This window comes from Cavia porcellus, unplaced genomic scaffold (assembly GCF_034190915.1).
Source record: "Cavia porcellus strain 051 isolate PalLab524CR breed Dunkin Hartley unplaced genomic scaffold, mCavPor4.1 scaffold_21, whole genome shotgun sequence".
Lineage (NCBI taxonomy): Eukaryota > Metazoa > Chordata > Mammalia > Rodentia > Caviidae > Cavia > Cavia porcellus.
The window spans coordinates 15,240,722-15,263,958 of NW_026947504.1; the positions used below are offsets into that span (position 1 = coordinate 15,240,722).

The 23,237-nt window shown below is 36.1% G+C and overlaps 1 protein-coding gene across 5 annotated transcripts in view; it reads left to right on the forward strand.

Moving 5' to 3' along the window:
- Spink5 (serine peptidase inhibitor Kazal type 5) overlaps positions 1-23,237 on the forward strand; it is a 58,767-nt gene that overhangs the window by 30,581 nt on the left and 4,949 nt on the right. Inside the window, exons 14-28 of one of the 5 annotated variants that reach the window (XM_023560533.2) lie at positions 565-643; positions 3,249-3,376; positions 3,958-4,021; positions 6,100-6,227; positions 8,695-8,788; positions 11,162-11,289; positions 12,051-12,123; positions 12,726-12,853; positions 13,179-13,257; positions 16,492-16,622; positions 17,474-17,543; positions 18,224-18,310; positions 18,419-18,546; positions 19,317-19,410; positions 21,517-21,647. In XM_023560533.2, coding sequence (XP_023416301.1) covers positions 565-643; positions 3,249-3,376; positions 3,958-4,021; positions 6,100-6,227; positions 8,695-8,788; positions 11,162-11,289; positions 12,051-12,123; positions 12,726-12,853; positions 13,179-13,257; positions 16,492-16,622; positions 17,474-17,543; positions 18,224-18,310; positions 18,419-18,546; positions 19,317-19,410; positions 21,517-21,647 — 1,542 coding nt within the window. The remainder of the gene's footprint in view (positions 1-564; positions 644-3,248; positions 3,377-3,957; positions 4,022-6,099; positions 6,228-8,694; positions 8,789-11,161; positions 11,290-12,050; positions 12,124-12,725; positions 12,854-13,178; positions 13,258-16,491; positions 16,623-17,473; positions 17,544-18,223; positions 18,311-18,418; positions 18,547-19,316; positions 19,411-21,516; positions 21,648-23,237) is intronic. The other 4 variants (XM_003477206.4, XM_023560534.2, XM_023560535.2 and 1 more) reach the window with 4 other exon arrangements.

Here is a 23,237-nt window from a genome sequence, read left to right on the forward strand (position 1 = left end):
CCATGCACAGAAAATAGCAAGAAACCAGGACATAAGACTCATGATTGTCCTCAAAAAATTAGCTGCTGATTCTTACTAGTCTTGAATCACTATCTAAACCAAAACTAGAATTCCAATGTGAGCTTTAGTGCCATTAAAAATTACATTTACACTGTTTTATAAAGAAGCATGTTTTGAGTGATGATGGGCCATTGTCGTATCTGGCATTGCCCTTTGCATTTGTCATTGATATAGGAGATCTCAAGATGAGAAAAGTTTCACAATTAAAAAATCTTCCAGACAGCTGTGGATTCTTATAGCTCACTGATTGAAATCACTGTTCTACCCAAAACAAGAAGCACCGAGGCTCTCACACTGATAAAAATGGAGGCTTGTTTTACTGTTGTTACTTTTTAGAGGGCTGCTGAGTTTTCTGCATGTTCACCAGCATTTCAATAGCCCCTCCTGGGATAATTCATCCTGAAGACTTCTGACCTTTGGTGTGCAAGACTGTCTTTCTCTCTTGAAAAATAACACCAAAGCCAGAGGACAATTTTACTCAACTTGTGTCTTCCTCTGTTGCAGTCGACTTGAAGAAGAAGAGAAGAAAAAGAAAGAAAAGGAGAAAATTGAAGGTGAAAAAGTTAAAAGAGAAGCTGTAGAGGTAGTTGTTTTTACATCACCATAACCACGTGTATATTTGATGATCGCTCTTCTTTTTTATTTATTTAAGAGACAAAAAAGACACCAAAAACAAAAAAGCAAAAGAGATAAATAACAACAAAAACCCAAAACAGTAACAGTATAGGTTTACAAAACAAGATGATAGAAATTTAACAATGGTTGTAATATTGCATATTGTTACTTTCAAAAAGGTTGCTTAGATTGCCAGATATAGACATGTAAAATTGTCCTAGTCATGTGAATTTAACTGTTCTTTTCCAAGAATCAATAAAATTAGTAGTATACTCATTTTAGCTATCTTATGTGTATACACACACACACACACACAAATTTATGTCTTTTTCCTTTTTCCTTTCTTACTTGCTCCTCTCTCCTATCCCAGTTACTTTTCCTCTTTGAACAGTTTCTTACCTTGTACAATATTTATTGTAGATTTTGGATCATAGTTATTCTTCCAGTTTCTTACACTAGAGATACAATATGGTATTTACACATGTGAGTTTGATTTATTTCACTTATGAGTATGTTCTCAAGTTGTGTACTTATAAAAATAACAATCTCTTTACAGCTGAGTAGTACTCCATTGTATAAAAATACCACATCTTTTTTATCCATTCCTTGATTTATAGGCACTTGGGTTGTTTCCAAGATCTGGCTATTACAAATTGTGCTGCTATAAACATGGGTGTACATATATCACTGTAGTATGATAATTTTAATTCTTGTGGGAAAATTCCCAGAAGTGGGATGGCTAGGTCAAATGAAATCTCTAACCCTAATTTTTTGAGGAACCTTCACACTGATTTCCACAGTGGTTGCACCAGCCTACACTCCATCAACAGTGAAGAATTCCTTGTTTCCCACAGCCCCTCTGGCATTTGTTGTTGGTTGATTTCTTGATCTTGGTCATTCTTCTTAGGCAAAGATGTAATCCTTGCATCCTTCATGACTTTGCCAAGTGAAAAAATATATTTGAAGCATCCTCATTAGAAGAACACTGCTCCTTTATTTAATTTTTTCATGTTCTGTCACAATATTCCAGCAGGTTGTGCCTCACTTCATTCCTATTTTCATTTTCTTTCTAATTTGAATGACCCATTTCTGTTGCTCTATCCACACTTACATTTGCTCCCTAATATGTGTTTTAAATCATGAAGAAAAATGATTATTTAAAAATATTAGGTAGATCACATCACTGTGATTTCTCATCTCACTCAAAGTAAGAACCAAGATCCTGGAAGGGTCTTACTATGCCACACTGGACCTGATTTCTGTCATCTCTAAGACCTCATTTGCTGTTCTACATGTTACTCTTCTTGGCTAAGTTATACTAGCCATTTGTTGCTTGGTGGAAATGCCAAGAATCAATCCATTGGTACGTCTTGTGGATGCAGTAATATTGTGATGAAAAAGTGAATCTAATCTCATACTGTCAGGATTGAAATCCTTGCTCCATCTTACCAGGAAGATCACAGATATCTTTGTGTCTTAATTTCATTTTTAAAATAAAGATATTATAAAATTTTTATGAAGTCCCAAAAATACGTATATGTATGGTGGCACAGTGTTTCCCTATCTTAAGCACACAAGGTATATTACTACACATATTATTGTTCATGCTATTATTTTATCTAATAACTGCCAAACAGAATGTGTCATGTTGGACTTTTAACCTATTCTTTAGCATACAATAAACTTTATTTCCTATAAGACTTTTCTGTCCATCAGCAATGTTTCTTCCCTCTATCAAAATTTCACGCAATTTTCATGATCTAGTATGATTTTTCCCATTTATAAAATATACTTAACAACTCTATCAGTTATGACGCCAGGACTTTTCTTCAGTTTTAAGTTATATCATTTGTTTAATTGTAACATATATTTATTTCTCTATATTTTTCGGTGATATTTTTAGGCTAGAGTCTGTCAAGGACTTCACTGGGATAGAATCAACAGGTCGGCAGGGCTGCGTTTCTTTCTGATGTCCTTGAGTTTCTCTTCTCTGGAAGCATCATTCTGGACCCCTTCCCCCACTTTCAAAGCTAACAACATCACACCTCTCCGGCTGTTCTTTCGTGATCATATCTCACTTTCTCTCTTCCCTCATTCTTTTGGTTTGAAGAATTGGCCCTTGTGATTACATTAGACGTATTAGGATAATTCAGAATATTCTCTTTGACTCACATTCCTTAACCTAAGGACCTTTGCAAAGCCCATTTATTTATGTGGCACACAAGATTCACAGGAGACAAGTATCAGAAATTGGATGTATCAGGGATGGATGAGGACTTCTACTATATACCAAAAATTCCTTAAAATTTAAGAGATAATAAATTTTTCTTTTTACCTTTCACATTGCATAGCTAGTTCAGAATTGTTTGATTTAAAGGTCATACAATGAGATTATTGTTATAAATAATAAATAATATGTGATTTAGGCCTCTGAAAATAATATTGGGTAATAGTGACCTTCTCTCTACATCCATTATACTTTATGCTTCATGTTATAGTTTTCACAAGGGTCTTGTGGAGGAAGATGTCCAACATTTAGTTATCTGCTTCTTAAATCTTCCTTCATTTGGCAGGAGCTGTGCCGTGAATACCGACCATATATGAGAAATGGACATCTCGCCTGCACTAGAGAGAATGACCCCATCGAGGGCCCGGATGGGAAGATTCATGGCAACACCTGCTCCATGTGTGAGGCCTTCTTGTAAGTAGAATCACAGCTACCACAGCTGCTGACTAGAAGAAAACCCTGGTGGGTGTGAGGGGTCACACTGAAGGTGTGCTACAGGTGGTAATGGAACCTGTCTTTGTATTGAGTTTACTACAATAAAAATATTCAGACATGTCTTTCTAGTGTTCTGGAAGGTATTCAAGAGAGAACCATGTACTACATACAAATTCTCCTTGACTTAATGGGTTAGAAGAATTATGCCTTTTGATTCCTGCATGTAGGTCATTCTCATGGATAATCCAAAGCTGTACTGATTGGGCACTACGAAGCTGACATGAGTTAGCATCCTAGTTACTTCATACAGACAGTATCTGTTCTTTGTAAAGGAAATACAGCAGTGAGAATGTATTCACTGGTTTGCTAGGGCATGTTGTCTTATTCTCTGAGCAACATTAAAAAGCAGAACGTGGAGGGTCATGCATTTACTTTTTGATTCCCAGGTTAAATTGCTAGACATGTAGAAATATTGGAATATTCTTACCTACGGAAAATTTCCCTTTAAGGTAATACGAACTGAATGCTACAAATCATTCTGCCTTACCTCTCTCTTACAGCCTTCAAGAAGCAAAAGAGAAGAAAGATAAACTCCGAGGGAGAGTTAAAAGAGAAGCTATGGAGGTAGTTTTCCTGGAATATCCAAATCACAATGCAAGGGTGAAGTTTTGCCATTTTTCAGTAAACCACACATGGAACTGTTGAAGGCCCTACCTGCTAGGAAAACTGGAGTTCATTTAGTACAGAGGTGACAAACTTTTTCATAAAGGGCCAGAGAGTGAATAATTTCAGCGTTGTGGCCGTATCATCTCTATCACCACTACCTGCTTCAGCTGTTGTAGTGACAACACTGCCGTGTATTATGCAGTGTAATGGGTATGAGTGTGTACACTAAAACTTTATTCACAAAAACTAGTTTGTTTTCAAATCTCTTATTGGCCCTATTCCATATCAGAAAGTGAAGATTTAAATTCACAGAGAGAAATAACTTGCTTATGATGTGACTAGAATATTGGCATCAATATCCCCATCTTCAAATTTCAGTGTTCTTAAAGTTGAAAATTGAAATAATAAAATTCAAATCTATAATTCCTGACATGAAGTCCAGCATTGCAACTAGTATAGTATCTGTTTTGGAATGCCACAGTTGGTCACATTAGGTGTATGTTTCTTGCTTTACTTTTTTTTAAGATCTAAAATTTACTGTTTTTTAATTTTTACTAGTATGTATTTGACGTACATAATGATTAATCTTACTGTGGGGAAATAGTACCTGTATATAACACAATTCCCTTCTTTAGCTCCTTCACATCCTTTTATCTTTCCAGCATCAGATTCATTTACTTATAATATTTCTAATGTTAATTATTATATGTGAAGATTGAAAACCAGGATAATAGGCCAAAGAACACATAAAACATGAAAGACAATTATAACAAGTCAAGGTACACTTGCAGATACATTTTCCATGCTAAATTATAGCTTCATTCTTTCTTTGTCTTTATTCCTATTCTCTGTCTTTTGTTTTGTACTATTGATGTTTTCATATAGGAGCACAATGGAATATTTAAGCTTGTGGGTCTAAGCTTTTTCACTTAACATTATGGTCTCAAGGTATAACCATTTTCCAAAAAGAATTCAAGTCTACCCTTCTTCATGGCAGAATAATACTCCATTGTGTTAAATAGAACTTTTTAATATTTTAATTAACTTTATTGGTACATTTAAACATCCATAATGATCACTGTTACCATAGGGAATTTGAACTTGTCTTGATTCTTTTTTCCCCCTGCTCTTGTCCCTCCTTTCAATCCCCTCTTCTAACCGGGCCCCACCTCAAAACAAAACATTCAAGCATGAACTCACAAGTGGTTTAATCCACTGACAGTATAATGCCCCCATGATCCACTTATCTTCCAAGAGCCCGTCTCTGAACATATGACAATTGTAAAGAACATTTAAGATTTAAACTATAGGATGAAATTATACTACATTTATTAGGATCAGGGGAAAATGCAGAGTAGGGAATAATGCTGAAATCATGTCATAAACAGAGCAGCAGAAGTATCTGTATATGTATAGTTCTTGGAAGAGAAAATTAAGAGATAGGGGAGAAAGCCAAATATCCTTGATTTTTCCGACTAGTGCATAACACTTTATCTTTGCTTTCTAGCCTGAAGGAATATACTCATTCTATTTTAATAACTTAGGAAACAATAAGATTCCTATAAGATTTATTAGGGCTGTTTCCCAAGATCTTCCAAAAGTAGCAACCTGACTAGTTTGTCAGAGCCAACTATCTGGTGGAAATTTTGGAATGAGCAATCTGGAAGGTAATGGAGTCCTTACCATTACAGGTCTTCTAGCAGAAATTGTACATAATTGAAACACAGGGATATTTGGGCTAGATAAAATTTGAGGTTTCATTTTAATTTAAAAGTTTATTTCATTGTATTCTATTTCATTCTATACTAGATTCAGGGCTAACTTTCAAGGAAAGACAAATGCAAACCGCTGTTTTTTGTTTTAAATTCAACGTGCTTAGTAGGAATTGAAAGATACAAGTGCCAGAGAGAAAAATTCCTTTGGTTCTCTCTCTCTCTCTCTCTCTCTCTCTCTCTCTCAGGAAGTGACTTAATAAGAACCCAACAAAATAATTTCCAAGCAAATACCCAAGCTCTTGCTTTCTTTCCTTCTTTCAGGATACCTGCCAAGAATATCGGAGTCTTATGCAAAATGGAAATCTTTACTGCACTCGAGAAAATGACCCTGTGCGAGGCCCAGATGGCAAGACCCACGGCAACAAGTGTGCCATGTGCAAGGCAGTTTTGTGAGTGCACAAAGAAAGCTCCTCTTGTGGTTGGAAGGGTTGGGGAGGCAAAAGCCAGGTGGGTAATGTGTGTTGTGTTTTTCCTTTCCTTACACATGAAAGGAACCAATGATATTCTGCTAAATGTTTTCAGGTAAATCTTTATAATGGCTTCTAGTGTAGAAAACTCATTATTAGGTTATTATACTTTCTATTAGTTGTGGGGCAGAGCCAACCACAAGGTCATGACATCTTTCTTGATACAGTTTTAAGTCATTTTTCAAGTGGAGTTTTTCTCTGGGTTACCTTGGAATTTCCGTTGAGAAGAAAACAAATAGAGTTTATTATCTTCTACCCACATTCATTTTGGGGGAGCTCAAAAGATCATTTTTTGTTAGTACGTCTTTGCAGTATATAATGTTTACTTTCCTTGAATGAACGTGGTACACGTACATGATGCTCAGGCAAGCAGAAACATTGAAATGACACCCAAGATTTGGAGGCAGTGAACAGCTTTATTTTACATCAGTGGCCCTGACTAGGCTCAAAACAACAAACAGAAACACAGGGTCTGCTTTCAAGTGGTATGAGGCATATATAGACATTTACAGGCAGGAATTACAGAATCAGAGCTGTAGGGTTTTGATAGCACAGATCAGATCCTGTGACCGGGGAACTGAAATAGAAACATAGTGCCCAAGATGCGGGTCCAGATGAAGAGCCAGGAAATGAGTGTTCACCATGAACAGGTGAGGAAGCCATGTGACATGAGACAGATTGGAAAAATAAAAACAGAATGAAAGGGGCTTTTCTGCTTTAATAACACATCTTAATTCCTTTATTCATCTCCTTTCCCTCCCCACAGGAAATAGATCTTACCTATATTTTAAAAATTACGTTTCAGAAAATGAAGAGTAGTTTTTCAAATAAAGTTTGGAATTACATCTAAAATATTTAAGTTTTGAAACAGTGATTTGCTGAATAGCTACAGTGTAGGATGTGACTAGTGATTATACAAAGGAAAATGTAAACAATGCTGATCTCAGAAATTATTCAGTCTTCTGGGTATTAGATATGAGTGTAAACCTAAATAATACAAAAGAGGAATAAAAGGCTAAATGAAAAATGATATATATAATGTGTTATTTATACAGCTAGTACTGTTCCAAACCCAGAACCAAACCCAAAGGAAGACAGTCTGTGCCAAGGAATTAGAAAGCAACTATTTATTACGCTGGTAGGCTGATGGGTATCAGATCCAAATCATCAGCCCTAAATCAGCTTTAGGGGTTAGTTTATACAGGTTTGCAACTAGAAAGCACAAAATCGTGAGAGCATGGTTAACTTTCATTGGATTATGCTAGTTATTGTCTGTTACTATGTAGAAATTGTTTGAATTATGTTAGAAAAAAAGGATATATTTTTAAGTGGGAAAACAGAAATTGCTACTGAACGTTGTCAGGCTGACCTGGTTCAGGCTATGTGTGAAAAGCAGCTGGATGCAGCCAGTCAAGACTGGCTGGGTTTAGCAGTCTACCTACATGGTGGGTGACCTGAGTATATCTTGTGTCAATGGGCTGCTAATTAGTTTTAAAGTTTCAAAATCTCTGTCATAGTACAAAGTTTTGAATGGGGGTGTACAGTGAATGAAATTTATAATTTGGATAAAATTTAGACATGATGGGAAAAAATGAGAGGGGGGAGCTGCACAGGTGAATCTAACTTAAGAAAACTATAGTATGTAATGAGCAAGCCATTTAGCTCAGTTGTAGCTTACCAGTGTTACCAATTTGGAATGGCAAACCAAGGATTTTGAGATCAAATATGCATATAGCAATAAGTTACTAACATTTTTCAGGTAGGAGAGAAGATGGCAAAAGTATCTTTCCTTTAGGAAGATTCATGTAGTGTCAGTTAAAAAGAGAGAATCAAAGAGACTAAAATTCAAAATGCTGCTGGTATTGGGGGAAAGAGTTGCTGCAATGCAATCAGAGGCAAATGGGGAAGGGGCAGAGGACTAGTGGATCAAGGTAGAGATAAAGATGGTCAAACTCATCTTATGTAGCAATGGCTAAGCAAGTCACTAGAGAGGGAACAGTTGTAGAAGATACCAATGTTTTGTCCTTCACAATGAGCAGAGACTCTAGGAAGCAGAACATTAGTTGAGAAGATAATTCATTTTGGGAGCCTCTTGAGTATGAGATGTTTATCCAAAATAGCTGAAGATGCCCCAGGAGCATTTAGGAAATAATACTTAATCAACTTGGCTTATTTCTGGTTAGGTACATGTTGGTTTTCATGTAGAGAAAAGGACTCTACATAATTCCTCATTTGTATTTTTAGTGAAGAACACCAGCAACACAGTGGACAGTAAGTGGATGCTGGTCAGTTCTGTATAGAGCTACTTTAGTTACATGGTGAGGACATTAGAGAACTGCTCCATTTTCTGTGGGCTATTTTTCCCTATGTTCTATTTTCTAATTTCCAGCCAGAAAGAAAATGAAGAAAGAAAGAAGAAGGAAAAGGAAAATCAGAAAAATGCTTCAGGCCATGGTTCACATGGTGGTGGAGGGAAAGCAGAGGTGAGGGTAACCTCTTGTTTCCAAAACTAGAGAGGGCTACACTCACTGTCATTTGCAAGTAGGTCATGACCGGAAAGATATGAGGGGACTGCAGACTCTGAGTCATTTGGAAGAAGAGCACTGACCCTTAAGGCCATTGGATAAGAAATGAACAATTTTACCTTCTCTAAGGGCTGCTCTGACTTCTTCAAATGTGTAAATAATCAATACCTCGGTAACTTTACCCTATTATCTTGATCCTTGTTCTAGTAATCTAGCCTTTTGTCAATGTTCCTGCTCAGCAGCATCATATAGTCTTCATTTTGTCTCATGATTCTTTCTTCCCCTGAATGGAGCCAAGTTTTTGAGGTATCTTGTCTGTTGATCTAAGGTATCACAATAAAGTAGAAGAACATAGACTTTGGAATCAACTTGAGATAATAACCTGCCCCATCTTTTGGACTTTGAAGCATTAAATAAATTATTCCATCTACCTTATCTAGCAGTACTTTCATAAAAACAAGACAAAATTATTTTTGTTAGGATTTTCTGGCACAATAGAAAAGCCAAAAAAAAAAGACAAAAACATCTTTATTGAGGACATGGAGTGGCATGCACACCTTGTGGGCTGGGCTTTCTCCTCTGAGCAGGGACAGGCATGGTGGGAGGATTTATGAGCTCTGGCCAGAGGTAGAGTTTGGGGTGGATGTTGATGATGCATGAGGAACTGATTGGAATTTTCTCCATGTGTGGAAAGGAAAGAGGAAACTGTAATCAGGGCTGAGAGGGGTGGAGGCGGAAGTGGTCATCAGTGTAAATGTTGTTTTGCTTCAGCCTTCTGCCATGTTAGACCACCATCATAATATTCAGCAATTTATACTAGGGCAGAAGCCTCTCAAAGTTAGGCAAATGTTTATTATGTTTTCTGAGATATTTTTAAGTACCAGCAAGGTATTATTGAATGTAAGATAATTTCTTGGGCCTCTTCACTCCCTTTGGCAAAATCAAACTTATCTTACTTTTTTTCTTACAACTTTTAAATACAATGCAGTACATGTTCAAATTTTTAAAAATATAATAAAGGATACATTATTGTTAATCTCCCTCATCCCCTACTTTGAACTCATTTATCCTGTTGTTCTGGTCACTTTCTGAAACTGTTCTTAAAGTCCTCTTTCCTAAGTAATTTTTTAAAAGATGTCATCAAACAAAACAAAATAAAACAAAGCCAAAAAACAGTGACTGCTGCTGCCGATTGCCAAGTAGTGGAAAGGCAGACTCCTAAAAACACTATTATGTGTCCTCATCTACCTTATTCACCAGATCACTGGACACTAGAGCTGCACTGGGCAGCTTCTGGCTCTTCTTCAAAGTCCAAATGATTATGAAAGGTAAATGTTTTGAACACTCAGGACACTGAGGGGGCCACAATAATGCAACTAAAGACACACCAAAGAGTACTTAATTTCTTCAGAAAGTGCTAAGAACAGTGGACTAAGTGTGTGAGAAGCAAGGTGGAGTATTTTGAGGGAAATTAATGTCAAATACTTTTGCTGTGATAAAATTAAAAGGTGTTTTTGTTTAGTTTTGTTTTTTTGTGGCCCTGGGACTCAAACTCACAACCTCAAGCTTGCCAGTCAGGCACTTATGCCACCGAGCTAAATCCCCAGCACCTGAAAGTTTTAAAAAATATTTGCTGTATATTTTAATCACATCTCATAACAAGACTGTCTCACTGCCACATCAGCACAGGCCCAAAAGTTAGCATTCATAAATATCCAGCCTTTGTTTTTCCCACCTCTTTGACTTTAGAAAGCTGAACTCTAGCTCTCAGGAAGTAGAGCTGTTTAGATTTTTTGTCTTTTCAAAATTTGTTGTCATACTTTTGTGTTCCCCTAGCAGTTTTCTATTTTTTCTATTCACACCAGAAGTCGTACATTTTCTTCTGTAGAAGATCAGTGAATAGGCATTTGGTCATGTTGTGTCTGTTGCAATTATTCAGTCCTGCCATTATTGTAGGAAAGGAGCCATAAATAATACCTAAAGAAAAGAGGACAAAGTGCTTCAATAAAACTTTACATATCAGAACAGGAAGCAGGACAGATCTGACCCATGAGTATAGTTTGCCAGACTTTAATCTATGCTATTAAATCTCCACAAACTCTACATTTTTCTTATGTAGATTCTTAGAAGCAACATTAGTAGCTGTGAAAACTGGCCCCTTTTACTAGAATACGGATGCTTTTAGTTGCTCTTTCTCTGTAGAAAACAGCTTTAGAGAGAATTCTTTGTCAGGAAGGAGACAAGAACTTCCTGACTCACATTGTTTAACAATGAGTGACAGTGGACTGAGCTGACTGAGTGACTCTGAGGACTGCTTTCTTCCCTTATCAGGATCCATGTGCTGAGTACCGGGAGAGGATGAGAGATGGCAAACTCAGCTGCACTCGTGAGAGTGACCCTGTGCGTGGTGCCGATGGGAAATCATACAACAATAAATGTGGCATGTGTAAAGAATTACTGTAAGTGTTTACCACACTAGGCGTGGCTAAAATATTGCCACCTTCTGAACTGATGGCTATGCCTCTTATTCTTTTGCTCCCTCCATGAAACTCATGCTTTTTGTCAATTCCCAAATAGTATTGCTTTCTCTTTAATGTCCTAAGGAACAGGAGTCCTAAAGGACAGATAATCAAGTGACTGATTCCTATTCTGATTTTTGTTACAATTCCATAATCTCTGAATGCCACTATGATAGATTATTGTTCTTCATTTTACCTAAATTCTAGGATGCTCAACCAGTACAGCTTGAAAGAGCTGCTTTTCTTTGTCCTACATGTGAGTCACACTTATTGCTTAAACAAGAGGCTGGTTTCTCCTATTTATTTTCCATTGGTGAATGGGATTGAATTAGAGTGCACTGTGATCCAGAACAGCCACTAACGATTTGTGTTGTTGGGTCATAAACATAATTATACGTAAATTGAGGTATTTCTAGGTGACTTGAAAAAGCATGTGTAATTCTGAAACTTACCAGCGGGCTCTTAATTATGGCATTTATTCAATATGTGTTTAACAAATATTTAATGCCACACCACACATTCACACTCACAGACATTCTTCCACTTTTCAACCTGAAAAAATTATAGTTTTTGGCTATGCAAGTCACGTGAGAAAAATCTTATCGAAATGTTAATGTTGGCTGGTATTTGTTAATGTCTAATATGTATTTGTTAACATCTCTTTAGACATTAAGCCTTATATTTTTTATTGTGTCTTCCAGACAAAGAGAAGCAGAGGAAAAGGTAAAGAGTTCTTCCTTAAGATCTCATAAGACTGAGTCAGCATCAGGAAAGGTACATCATTAACACAGCTTTTATAGACTGGTCTTTCTATCAGCCAATTCCCGTTCATCAAAACTGTGCAAAGAGGTAGTCAAAATGGTCAACTGAGATCTGCCTTAGAATGTCAGGAGTCAGGATCCATACATAGCACAGGGTGATAATTTATATTAATGGGACCTAAAACTTCTAATTGTCTCACTAAACTAAAGTGTGGCTAACGTTCTGTGGGAAGGTCTGCTCGTTTGTCTAACTTCTGGAGGCTACCTACCAAATTTAATTCTTTGGTTTGTGGTCACCTTCAAAGTCCTCAATGACTAGTCCCATCTTTGTGATGCTGTATCATTCTGACACTGACCTCTAATCTCCTGCTTTCATGGGTAAAATCTTTAGGATTATGTGTGCCCCACTCTGATAGCATCAGACCAACTACAGCAGACTGGCAACCATAATTACATATGGAGCCAAAGTTAGTGCACGGAGATCCTCATGGCCGTTATTTGACTACTACAGCGCAGTGAGGAGTCTGCCCAACTCTGAGAAAGGAAACTTTTTGATTTTCAAATCTAAACACTATATGGAAACAGCATTTCTGATATAGCCTTCCTTCATTTTAGGATGTATGTGATGAGTACAGAAGCCACATGAAAAATGGGAAACTTTCCTGCACTCGAGAAAGTGATCCTATTCGGGGTCCAGATGGAAAAACACATGGCAACAAGTGTGCTATGTGTAAAACTAGACTGTGAGTGTTCCCCAAAAGGGGGGTTTTGACTCTGCATCTTTTTTTTTTTTGTCTTTTTGAGACGGGGTCTCGCTATGCAGTTCAGGCTGGCCTTGAGCTCACTTGCTAACCCTGGCTAGTCTGGAACTCGCAAGGATCCTCCCACCTCAGCCTCCCTCCCGAGTGCTGGGATTACAGGCGTGAGCCACCACGCCCGGCTTTGACTCTGCATTTTGAAGGCATAATGATCACTTCTCAACAATTTAGGAAAATAACAATTATTTTGGAAACAGATCTTGTCGTTAAAGAGGTGTTCATTCATTTTGGTTTAAATATTTCTTTCCAGGGAAAAGGAAGCAGCTGAAAGAAAACAGAAAGAGAAAGAAGGCAAGCAAAACACAGAAGACAAGAGCAATGACAAGAAGGTAACACACGACAGACACACTAATAGAGAAATTTGGCCGATTATCTTGCAGTGAATTTGTTTAGCAAATGTGTATGCATTGCTGTCTCCTAATCATTTGAGATATAATGTTAAGGAAGGAAGACATGCATAGATCTTACAAAAAACAAAGCAAAATGAAACAAAACATCATCCAACACTTTAAGGTACAGCTCTGATAAAATTACCATGTGTTTGAAAGACCTGAGACAATTACCAACTTACTGTAATTAGCCATTCAATGAATTTCATTTCCAAAATCTTAAAACACAGAAACAGATGTCAGAAACTATAAACAAGAAAGAAAGTATCAAGTATACAAAATTCTGTCTGGACATTGTAGCATATGTCTGGAATCTCAGCTTCTAGTAGGCTGATGTAGGATCACAAATTTGAGGCTAGTCTGGTGTATCTGTGATTTCAAGGCCAGCTTGGACTGCATTGTGAGACCATGTCTCAACGTAAAACCTTATTGGATCATTGAACAGAACTGTTTGCAGTATCATTGTTGGAATGTCCACTCTACAAGCTTTAATTTTGTGACTTGAACAATTATTTCTAGGATGGCAATATGTAATCCATTAACTAGTGATTTCCTACTACGCATTTTTTTCTTCTGTAAATCTGTATAACTTGTACCCCTTCACTGTTTTTTTTTCTTTCTTTTCTTTTCTCCTTAAATAAAAATAAAAATAAAATAAAATAAAATAAAATAAAATAAAATAAAAAATAAAATAAAAAAAAAAGTAAAACCAAACCAAACCAAAACCCTTTCTGAAAACCTGGTTAAATTCTTTAGTTTGCTTTTCAGTGCCACCTACTGTTTGATTTTGGGTTTTGTACATCATGTTCAACAATTTGACAACCCTAAGGACACACTCACAGCTTGATTTCTCCTAGTCTTGGCTATGAACTCCAATTAGAAAAACAAAGTAGTAAAATTTTCCTAGGATGCTTTTCCCCATTAGTAAGGTAACTTTTCATTAGGCCTCTGCTCCAACTAAACAGAAATGAAATGTTGGTACTACTTGTGAATATTTTAAAATGTTTTAGGAACATCTATTGTACAACTTGGTAGATGAATGTCTTTAATAAAATATTTCATTGTGCAACATTAAGTTGATGTCTACTGTACATTGATTGTTTTCAAATGTGCAATTTTATTATAAACATTTCAATCGTAAAAACAAATACATACATTTTTTTCTAATGTCCAGATTATATGTTGATATTGAGGAACTACAGTTTTATCTATACATGCAAAAGATATACAAATTGACATGTATACACTCTCCAAAAATCTATGGTGTAGGTTGCTTCAACTTTACAGTTGAGAAAAATTCAAAATCCAGTAATTACAAAAAACAATAAACAGAAGAACATGGCAGGTTTGTTGGCCCATGCTTGTAATGCCAGAACTCTTGTAGGATAAGTCAAGAGAATCTCAAATTTGAGCCCAGCCTTGGTGATTTACTAATTTAATGAGATCCTGTTTCACAAACAACAAGGTGGAAGAAATAACTAGGTATGTAGCTTTATGTGATAGCTCTGGGTTTAATTACTACTACTGTAATTTTATTTCTTAAGGGAGCAAGAGACTAAGCTCTTAAAGCAAATGTTGCAATACTGTAATATATTAATAAGAGATACTACTAACACATGTGTATGCTGTCTTGTGAGCACCTGAAAGAGAATATAATTCTAGTTACTATGAAAATGATGTTGAAACATTTAATATATTGATCAAGTCTCAGTTCAAGAAATTTTAAGAGACAGAGCAGATGAAACTAGGCTTGGAACTGTTTATGGGTATCACAACTTGAAGAAAAAGAAAGATCACTATCTAGATTGTTATCAGGATAGTTTAATATCTTGTCTGTTTTTATTGTTTATTACTATATGTTTACATCACAGAGTGATCATATTGCTTGTGTGGGACTGGTGCATGTACACAATACACTTTAATTATTTTTTCATCCTTTTCCCTCTTTTCTCTCCCCTCTCCCTCTATCTCTTGAATCTCTTCCCCTTTGAACAAAATTTACCACCCAACTTCCTATTATCTATCTACAGTTTTGCTCTTTATTTATTTTTTGGGTTTTGTCTCTGAGAGCAATCCCGTAGTTTTTAAGCCACTAGCAGTATTTTTCAAAATAATATTTCCATATATCTACTTTGACTCAATAGGATTAAAGGGAATTCAAGAGACTTGTATAAAGCTCCAAAAGTTTCAACAGGAGCCAGATCCCTTGGAGTCAGTTCCATGGGTTCTTTTTGAGGTTTTTATTTTTCAGTCTTCAAAATGTCTGTCTGTTTTCATACAAATGGTGTAAGTTTTATTCTCTGCCAAATAAAAGCAAAGGAGAAACAAAACTAGTTCATTTGCACATCAATTTTCCTCGCTTTCAGTACTTTTTTTGAAATGTTTTCCCTTTGATTTTAGTTCTGGTAAAAGAGTGTTTTAAAACATGCCAGTTCTGCCATTACTTTCTACCAGATGTGTGAGTCTTAGAAACAAAATACATTTAAATCAATCTGGAACCTTGGACTTGCTGTACAATCTTTGATTTCTTTCTCTGTTATGAAACAAAATAAAATACTCTATTTTAAAAGTCTAGCTGCTAGCAGGTTTCAGCTTACAAGTCCAAGATTAACTTTGACTACCTAATAACTGAATTTTTCTTTTCTCATCTGTAAAATGGGGGTGATAAATGTTTATCTTAGAGGATTTGTAGGGTCACTAAAAGAAATTGATTCAAACATAAAAGGACAAATGCCTGGCATGTGACACACAATTTTTTTAAAAAGTTGTTATTAAGAAGCTAAACAAGAAAAAAAAAAAAAAACAAAGAAGCAAAGCTAAAAGTGTGTTTAGTTTACTCTAGGGCTTTTGAAAATCACACATTTTGGGTGGAGTGATGTGTGCAGCTGCAGGGAAATATGTAGGGACCATCTTCACAGCATCCACATAAAAATGGCCCTGGCCACCTAGGCAGTAGCACAGTGCCCCCTGGGAAAAGGGGACTGGAGGGCACATCTATGGGGGGATTCAAATTCAAGTGTCTTAGGCAGAAATTGAATAAAATGCATTTAAAACAGATTCCATCTCTGCAACCTCTTTTTCTCTATTATTTCACCAACTGTTACTAACAATCAGTCCCATTTTCACAGTTCCTAGATTAAATCACAGCTAGAACAACTTTTTGTTTCTATTAAGCAGGATCAGTGTTTTGAGTTCCGGAGCAAGCAGAAAGATGGAAGACTTATCTGCACCAGGGACAACAGTCCTTTCCGAGGGCTGGACGGGAAGATGTACGTCAACAAGTGTGCCATGTGTCAGACCCTCTTGTACGTAAAGACGCTTCAACATGAGTTTGATATACCTTTGCCTGTTTGACAGAACCCAGTCCCTGTCACTTTTTGCCTGAGACACTTTACTTGTTAAAGACAAATAGCCCCTCATTCTAGAGAAGAGTTAGTTTCTGAAAGACTTTACAAGAATTTTTATTCTGATGATAAGAAGCATAGTCACATCTGGAGCCTCCAGGGTAGGAGCGTATACTGATAAAACTGATGAACTTTGAGGAGAAAAGCGTTATCAGAAAGTAACCAGAGAGAGGCTGTTTGCTTTGTGAAAATTCAGTGTCTCTACTGTATAAAATAAATACAATAATCGTACGAAATGGTTTTGTGGCAGTTGAAGGTAACAGTGCATTTTAAAAATATTTTATAAGCTTCAAATCACTCTATGTAAAGAGCAATCAAAACTGAGAATTTAGTTATACTTTAATCAGGAAAGTGACAAAGAATAATGAGACAAGTTTCTATTTTATTAAAAATGTTATTAGTAAATATTTGTAGTACATAGGGATTACATTCATTGTGGGAACTGATATATGTATATAACACATCTTAAGAGACAACTTTCTAAATGACAGTGTACAATGTTTATTCTAAAATTTTCTAAAAATGGCCTTTCAGTACAATATCATGCTAATGACTGAATCAATTAAATCTGAAAATATTGCTACAAATATGATATGAAAATTACAATATTCAAAACTGACTAAGGAATAGTACCTTTAATTTTTTAAACATAAGAAAAAAGTTAAGTTTATTAGTATTTGGAATTGGAAATTAGTGGTTTAAACAGAACCCAATACTAGGTAGAAAAATCCTATTATCTTTTTTTTCCACAGTGAGCGAGAAGCTAAGGAAAGAAAAAATGATGAAGAAAAATCAAATTCCCAATCCTCAAAGGATGCAAAGGTCATTTATTGAAAGATACCAAAGTAACTCTTTTACTTTTTACCTTCAGAATCTTGCCTTCTTCTCCAGGGTTTGGATTACAAAAACACTAATCCTTTGCTTCATAGAATCATGGTGTTGCTAGTGCTGTTACTTTGATTCATAATAAGAGTTTGTTGCTGTGACTTGGGGCTTGATGCTTTCTTGATTTTGTTGATTTCCTCTAGATCGTGTCAATTATTGCTTTAGTCTGTTTGCTTTTGCAGAAATATGGATTGAAAAATGGAGAACATAATCCTTTGCCATCTGAGCTCCACGTTTTATCTCTGACATTTTAAAATATTAAATCAAGCTTTGGGCAGCTTCTCGATGTTGATTGTAACAATTTGGGTAATATAAATTAAACTTAGATCTCCTGTTGAGCCTGTTGATATCTCTTTTGTTTTCTCCAGATGATTTTCTCAGCATCCATGAATCAATAGTGTGCATGCATCATGCTGCCTTTTCTGTTTCTTTTCAAGACTGCAAAGAAGACCGCTTCATTCAGTCCTTGAACAGTGATAATCACATTTATAGAGTTAGGTTCTCCTTGAGTTAAAAGCACACCATATGTGGAAAATGGGAAAGGAACGCAGGATGAAAGGGAGAAGGAGACAGATAGGGTCTCCCAAGTGCTGTTTTATGTTTCCCTGCATTTACAGGACCAGTGCAAAGAGGTTACCAATGAAGCAGAAGATGCAAAGTTTAGACAGCCTTCGAGTTCCTTGGCCTACATTGGCATAAGTGCAGTGAGTCTAAGCCCAGGCCCAAGAGAGGACTTCCTAAAAACAAGTTGGAGGAAACTACCAACCCAAAAGAGAAAAGGCCACGTTGACTTCCCTTTTCGCATTTTCTAGGACGAGTGCAGTGAATATCGGAATCGTGCGAGGAATGGTGAACTCATCTGCACGCGGGAGAACAACCCTGTGCGTGGGGCCGACGGGAAGACCTACAAAAATAAGTGCTACAGATGCAGAGCCATCCTGTGAGTACCAGGAGTCCACTCCAGCTTCCATTAGCACGGGACCTGCACATCCACAAAGTGCTGATTGAATAAACGTGTACTCATGTAGGCATTGAGTTCCTACGATGGGTCTTCAGATCAAGGTCCTTAGTTTGAGGTTATCTGAGAGAGTAGCAAGAAAGCTTGAATCTAGAGACAGGAAACCCAGGTATAGATTCTGATCACAAGACTAGCTGTGGTGCTTAATGTTTTTCCACTTAAGCATCATAGTTGGAAAACATTTTTCCTAATCTGGGTTCCACATCTATATCAGACTCAACTGGGAGGCCTATTTTTAAAAATACTGATTTCCATGCTTCAGATTACATTAAACCAGAACCTCTAGAGTTAGAGAACTTGCTTTTTGGAAAGAGTTTCTAGGTTATTGTGTTGACCAATCAAAATGGAAGACCAACAGACATGATGGTGATGGTTTTAAAATCCCCTGGGAAAAGAATATTTAACTTTCTACAGGTGTACTGTCTTTGAGGAGGGACTCACCAGTACTGCTCTCTTCCTGAGTTCTGCTAAGTTGAAACCCAAGGACTTAAGCCACTTGTCTAAAGTCGCACACCTATTCAGTGATGAGAACTCTCAGCATCTTTCAGTTGTGTGCTTCTCTTGATATACTATCCTGCTATTCTCTGAATGGTTTATGACTGAGTTTCCTAGGATTATTAAATTTCCACTGGAAGTTATAGAGCTCACTGTTGTGAATGTTGTTTTGAATTAATTTCTACTTCCTTCTCTAGTCAAAAAGAAGCTTTAGAAAGGTCGAAACTCCAAGCAGAGCCAATTTATCTTAGAGCTTCTGAAGAGACACCAGATTCCTCCACTTCTTCTCTGGTAAGAACAATGCTTCTGAAAACCTACTCAATAAATTAGTCTCTCAGGCCAGTTGCCTTTGCCGTCCACAATCCCATGTGCCCAACAGGATCTGGAGAAGCTGACACAGTGCAGCCTCAAGTGGTATGAGAACTAAGTGGAGTTTGTACCTAGTGAGAGTTCTGGGATTACCCACCTGTTACTATTCTGGTCCTTGAAATTGTTAGCCTTGGTTCAATTTAGTGTATCTTAAAATTTTAAGAAGTGGGTATGTAGTGAATGTGATTAATCTCACATTGATCAAATATAAAGTCAGATGCCTGAATTCTGACATTTCAGCAGATGGGAAGGGCTCATCTCAGCTTCCATTCACCGCCCTCCCCCAACTGATTCCTTTCCCAGTCATCTGGAGTACAAAGGGGAGCTGGGTGATGAGCTATTTTGGAAATACACCACGATATGTACAAGAGTAAGGTAGCTCCTGAGCAGGCGGAGTAATCCATAGACGACATACTGCAGGTTTTCACCAGGGTAGAAGTGGGAAAGCTCGTGGGGAGAAGGAGGACATGGGATTCATTTTGAAGATGAAGTTCACCACTGATGTGCTATGTATGAAAAACATAAGCATTCTTCTTTGCTGCCTCTAAATATAGTTTGTTTATTTGGGTTAAGTCACTTTTGCCAGGGATTCGTAGAAGTCGCTGGTCTTAATTCTACCTGAATATTTACGCCATTATGGAACAATCTAAATATAAAACATACAAAATAATACACAACTTGGAAGAATTCAGTTAGACATTGAATCACTTAGCAAAACAAAATAACAAGCTGGTAAATACTTGCTTGCCTCCTGTGAAATGAGTATTAGAGATACTACAGTACTAAAAGTGTGCTTGCTTTTTGTGTGTTTCAGAAAGTAATTTTGCAGAAATTTATTAATTTAAATTGTTAAATTTTCACCACAGATTTATTCATACCACTTCTACCTTATCTTTTTAATATCTTTAGCTTCTGCAGTCTTTTATTTCTAATAATGACATGCATTTTTCTACCTTTTAGTTAATTTATTAATCTTTTCATCTATTTATTAATGTTTCAAGCAGCTACTTGGCTGTTCTAGTTTCTATTGTATTACTTTCTCTTTGCTTTTTCTGATATTTTCTTTGAGCTTAATTTGTTCCTTATCTCATAGCTTGTTGAGAGGTAGTTTAGACTGCGGAGTTTTCAAACATTCTTTTTTTCAATGTCTGTATAAAAATTGTGGCTTTTTCTTACCTCTCTTCTGCAGTTTCTGAAATTTGATACCTTATATTTTCATTGTCGTGTAAACTATTTATAAATTCTATTATTATTTTAAATTATGAATTATTTAGAAAAATCATCTTGTTTCTCTCAACCTGTTACTTTCAGGCTATATTTCTTATAAATATCTAATAGTTGATTTTATTACTTATGTATTGACAATTACTTTAACTGAAATGCTTGTTAATATTTAATGTGGTTGCTGGTACCATTGGGTTTGTATTGTTCAAATCTACAACTTTTCTTTTTTATAAAAGTTATTTTTTTAGATTTAACTCTTTTATTTCTTCTGATTTTTTTGTCTTTTTCTATTTTTATTTTTTTATCGGTACCGGGGATCAAACTCATGAACATGGACTTGCAAGACAGGCTCTTATGCCGCTGAGCTAAATCACCAGCCCCTATTTCTTCTGATTAATCATATTGTTATTATTGTTGCTGTTATACCCAGTATTTGCTCCAGAGTCTTTACTTTCTAGATCAACAATAGCCAGGATTTTCACTGAAAATAATGTTACTTGTAGCATGAGTGCATCCTTGTTTTCTTCCTATGTGCATGCTTCCAGCAAATCATGCCTCATATTTGGTAGGATTTGTACCACCTTGTTTTTTGTTCTTCTTTGTTTAGGAATGTCTATAATTAAAAGAAATCAAATCCAGAAATTTAAATCCATCTACTATGGTATAAAGTAAAGATGGAATTTTGTAAAACCTATATTACAGCTCTGTTCCTAGTCATGATTAAGGAAACCAAGAGGTTCTCCCAAACTTATTGCTTCTTTTTGGATGTCCTTAAACAAGTTTCCTGTATGCTTGTCCATGCAGGATTCTGAGATGTGCAAGCACTACCGAGTCTTGCCCAGGATTGGTTTTCTTTGCCCAAAGGATTTACAGCCTGTCTGTGGTGATGATGGCAAAACATATAGCAATCCCTGCATGCTGTGTCATGAAAACCTGTGAGTACACAAGTTACTTCTTCCTGTCTGCTAGTACAGAATTCCCCCACTGTAGTACTGACCAACAGTAGTATGCTGATATCAATTTGAGGTATATTGCAGGTCATTTATTAATCACATAATTAAAAAGTCAAAGCATGTGAATTATTTTTCTTATACATAAAATAGCAAGGACTTAGTGCTATCTCTAGTGAAATTGCTTACCTACATTGTTATGTACTGTACTGAGTTAAAGAAAATTTTTTTACAAAAGTGTGGGCGTTACAATTACCAAACATTTCTATGAGCTTGTGTATTTGTATGTATCACTGCAAAACAGTTGAGATCCAATAGCATATAGAGTCAACCCCAATTATAGTATCTAAAAGGTTCTAGGATCATCAGTCACTGATTTTCCATCTTCTCTAAGTCTTCCTTTGAAGGAAATGGTGCCATGAAAAAGCAAAGTTATACCATACAAAAGAGAGCACACTACACTATATGCCACATATGTGGTCTGTTCTCAGATTTTCTTAACATCTGTGTGGCTATGGTCATATGACTTCATCGGTTGGAGTCAGTGTTGCTTCTTCTGAGAAGGGGAAACACTTCATTGAGCAAATGATTTCACAGATTTTTACTGTAATCATGTCTTCATTATAGATTAAATACAGGTATCTGACTTTAGTTTTATTGTTACTTTTTTGTTCAAATGTTAGCTGATTATTGGTAATAATTTCTCCCCTATAAACTGCCCCCTCTTTCCCTTCATTTGACCATTTTACAGTAGAAGTATGATAACAAATTATAAAGTCTATACATGTGCCTTATGGAGTTTCAAAAACTAAATCCTTACTTAACAAATGAATTTTCCATCTAGGAATTCAAATATTGCATGTACCATATCTCTAATCCAAAAATATTTCATTTCCTCTTTATTTCAAATTTAAGGGCCTAAATTATCAATATAATTTTATCTAAATTTCCATTAGCTTTATAAGCCCATAAAAAATGGTCCTCTTATTCAAGAACTTTAGAGTCGACATTTAAATGGTGAAAATATTAATAAGGATTATTAATAAGTAAATATAGTAAAGAATATTAATAAAGAAATATTAATAAATAATGCTCTAGGGTGGATTGTTTGACTGAAAAAGCTGGGGGTAAGTATTACAGAGCAGAAAGACAAAAAAAGTTTCTGTGCCCATGAAAAATGTTATAGGACAACCATTTCAGCTTATTGGTGATCAAAGACAGACGATGAGTGTCTCACCATCAGAGGCAAGCAAGATGTTTGATTTATAATATCTAAAGTGAAAGCCATTGCAATTTCCAGCCTTTAAGCTTATTTCAAATAAAATCCTGATCATATTATTGTATCTAGTTACGTTTTTCATTCCCCAAGTAGTTTTATACTCAATAAAGCCAAATTCTCTCTGAAATCTAATTCTTTTTACCTCCAAGATTCAACATTTCTGTGAATAGATTACTGGTAGAATGTTATGAGTGAGAATCTTGGAAATAAATCCAGAACAAACAGAGAGAGGCCTCATGTGGATTATACCTACTGGAGAATGATTGACTGCAGATCCCAGGCCATCGCTCTAAATT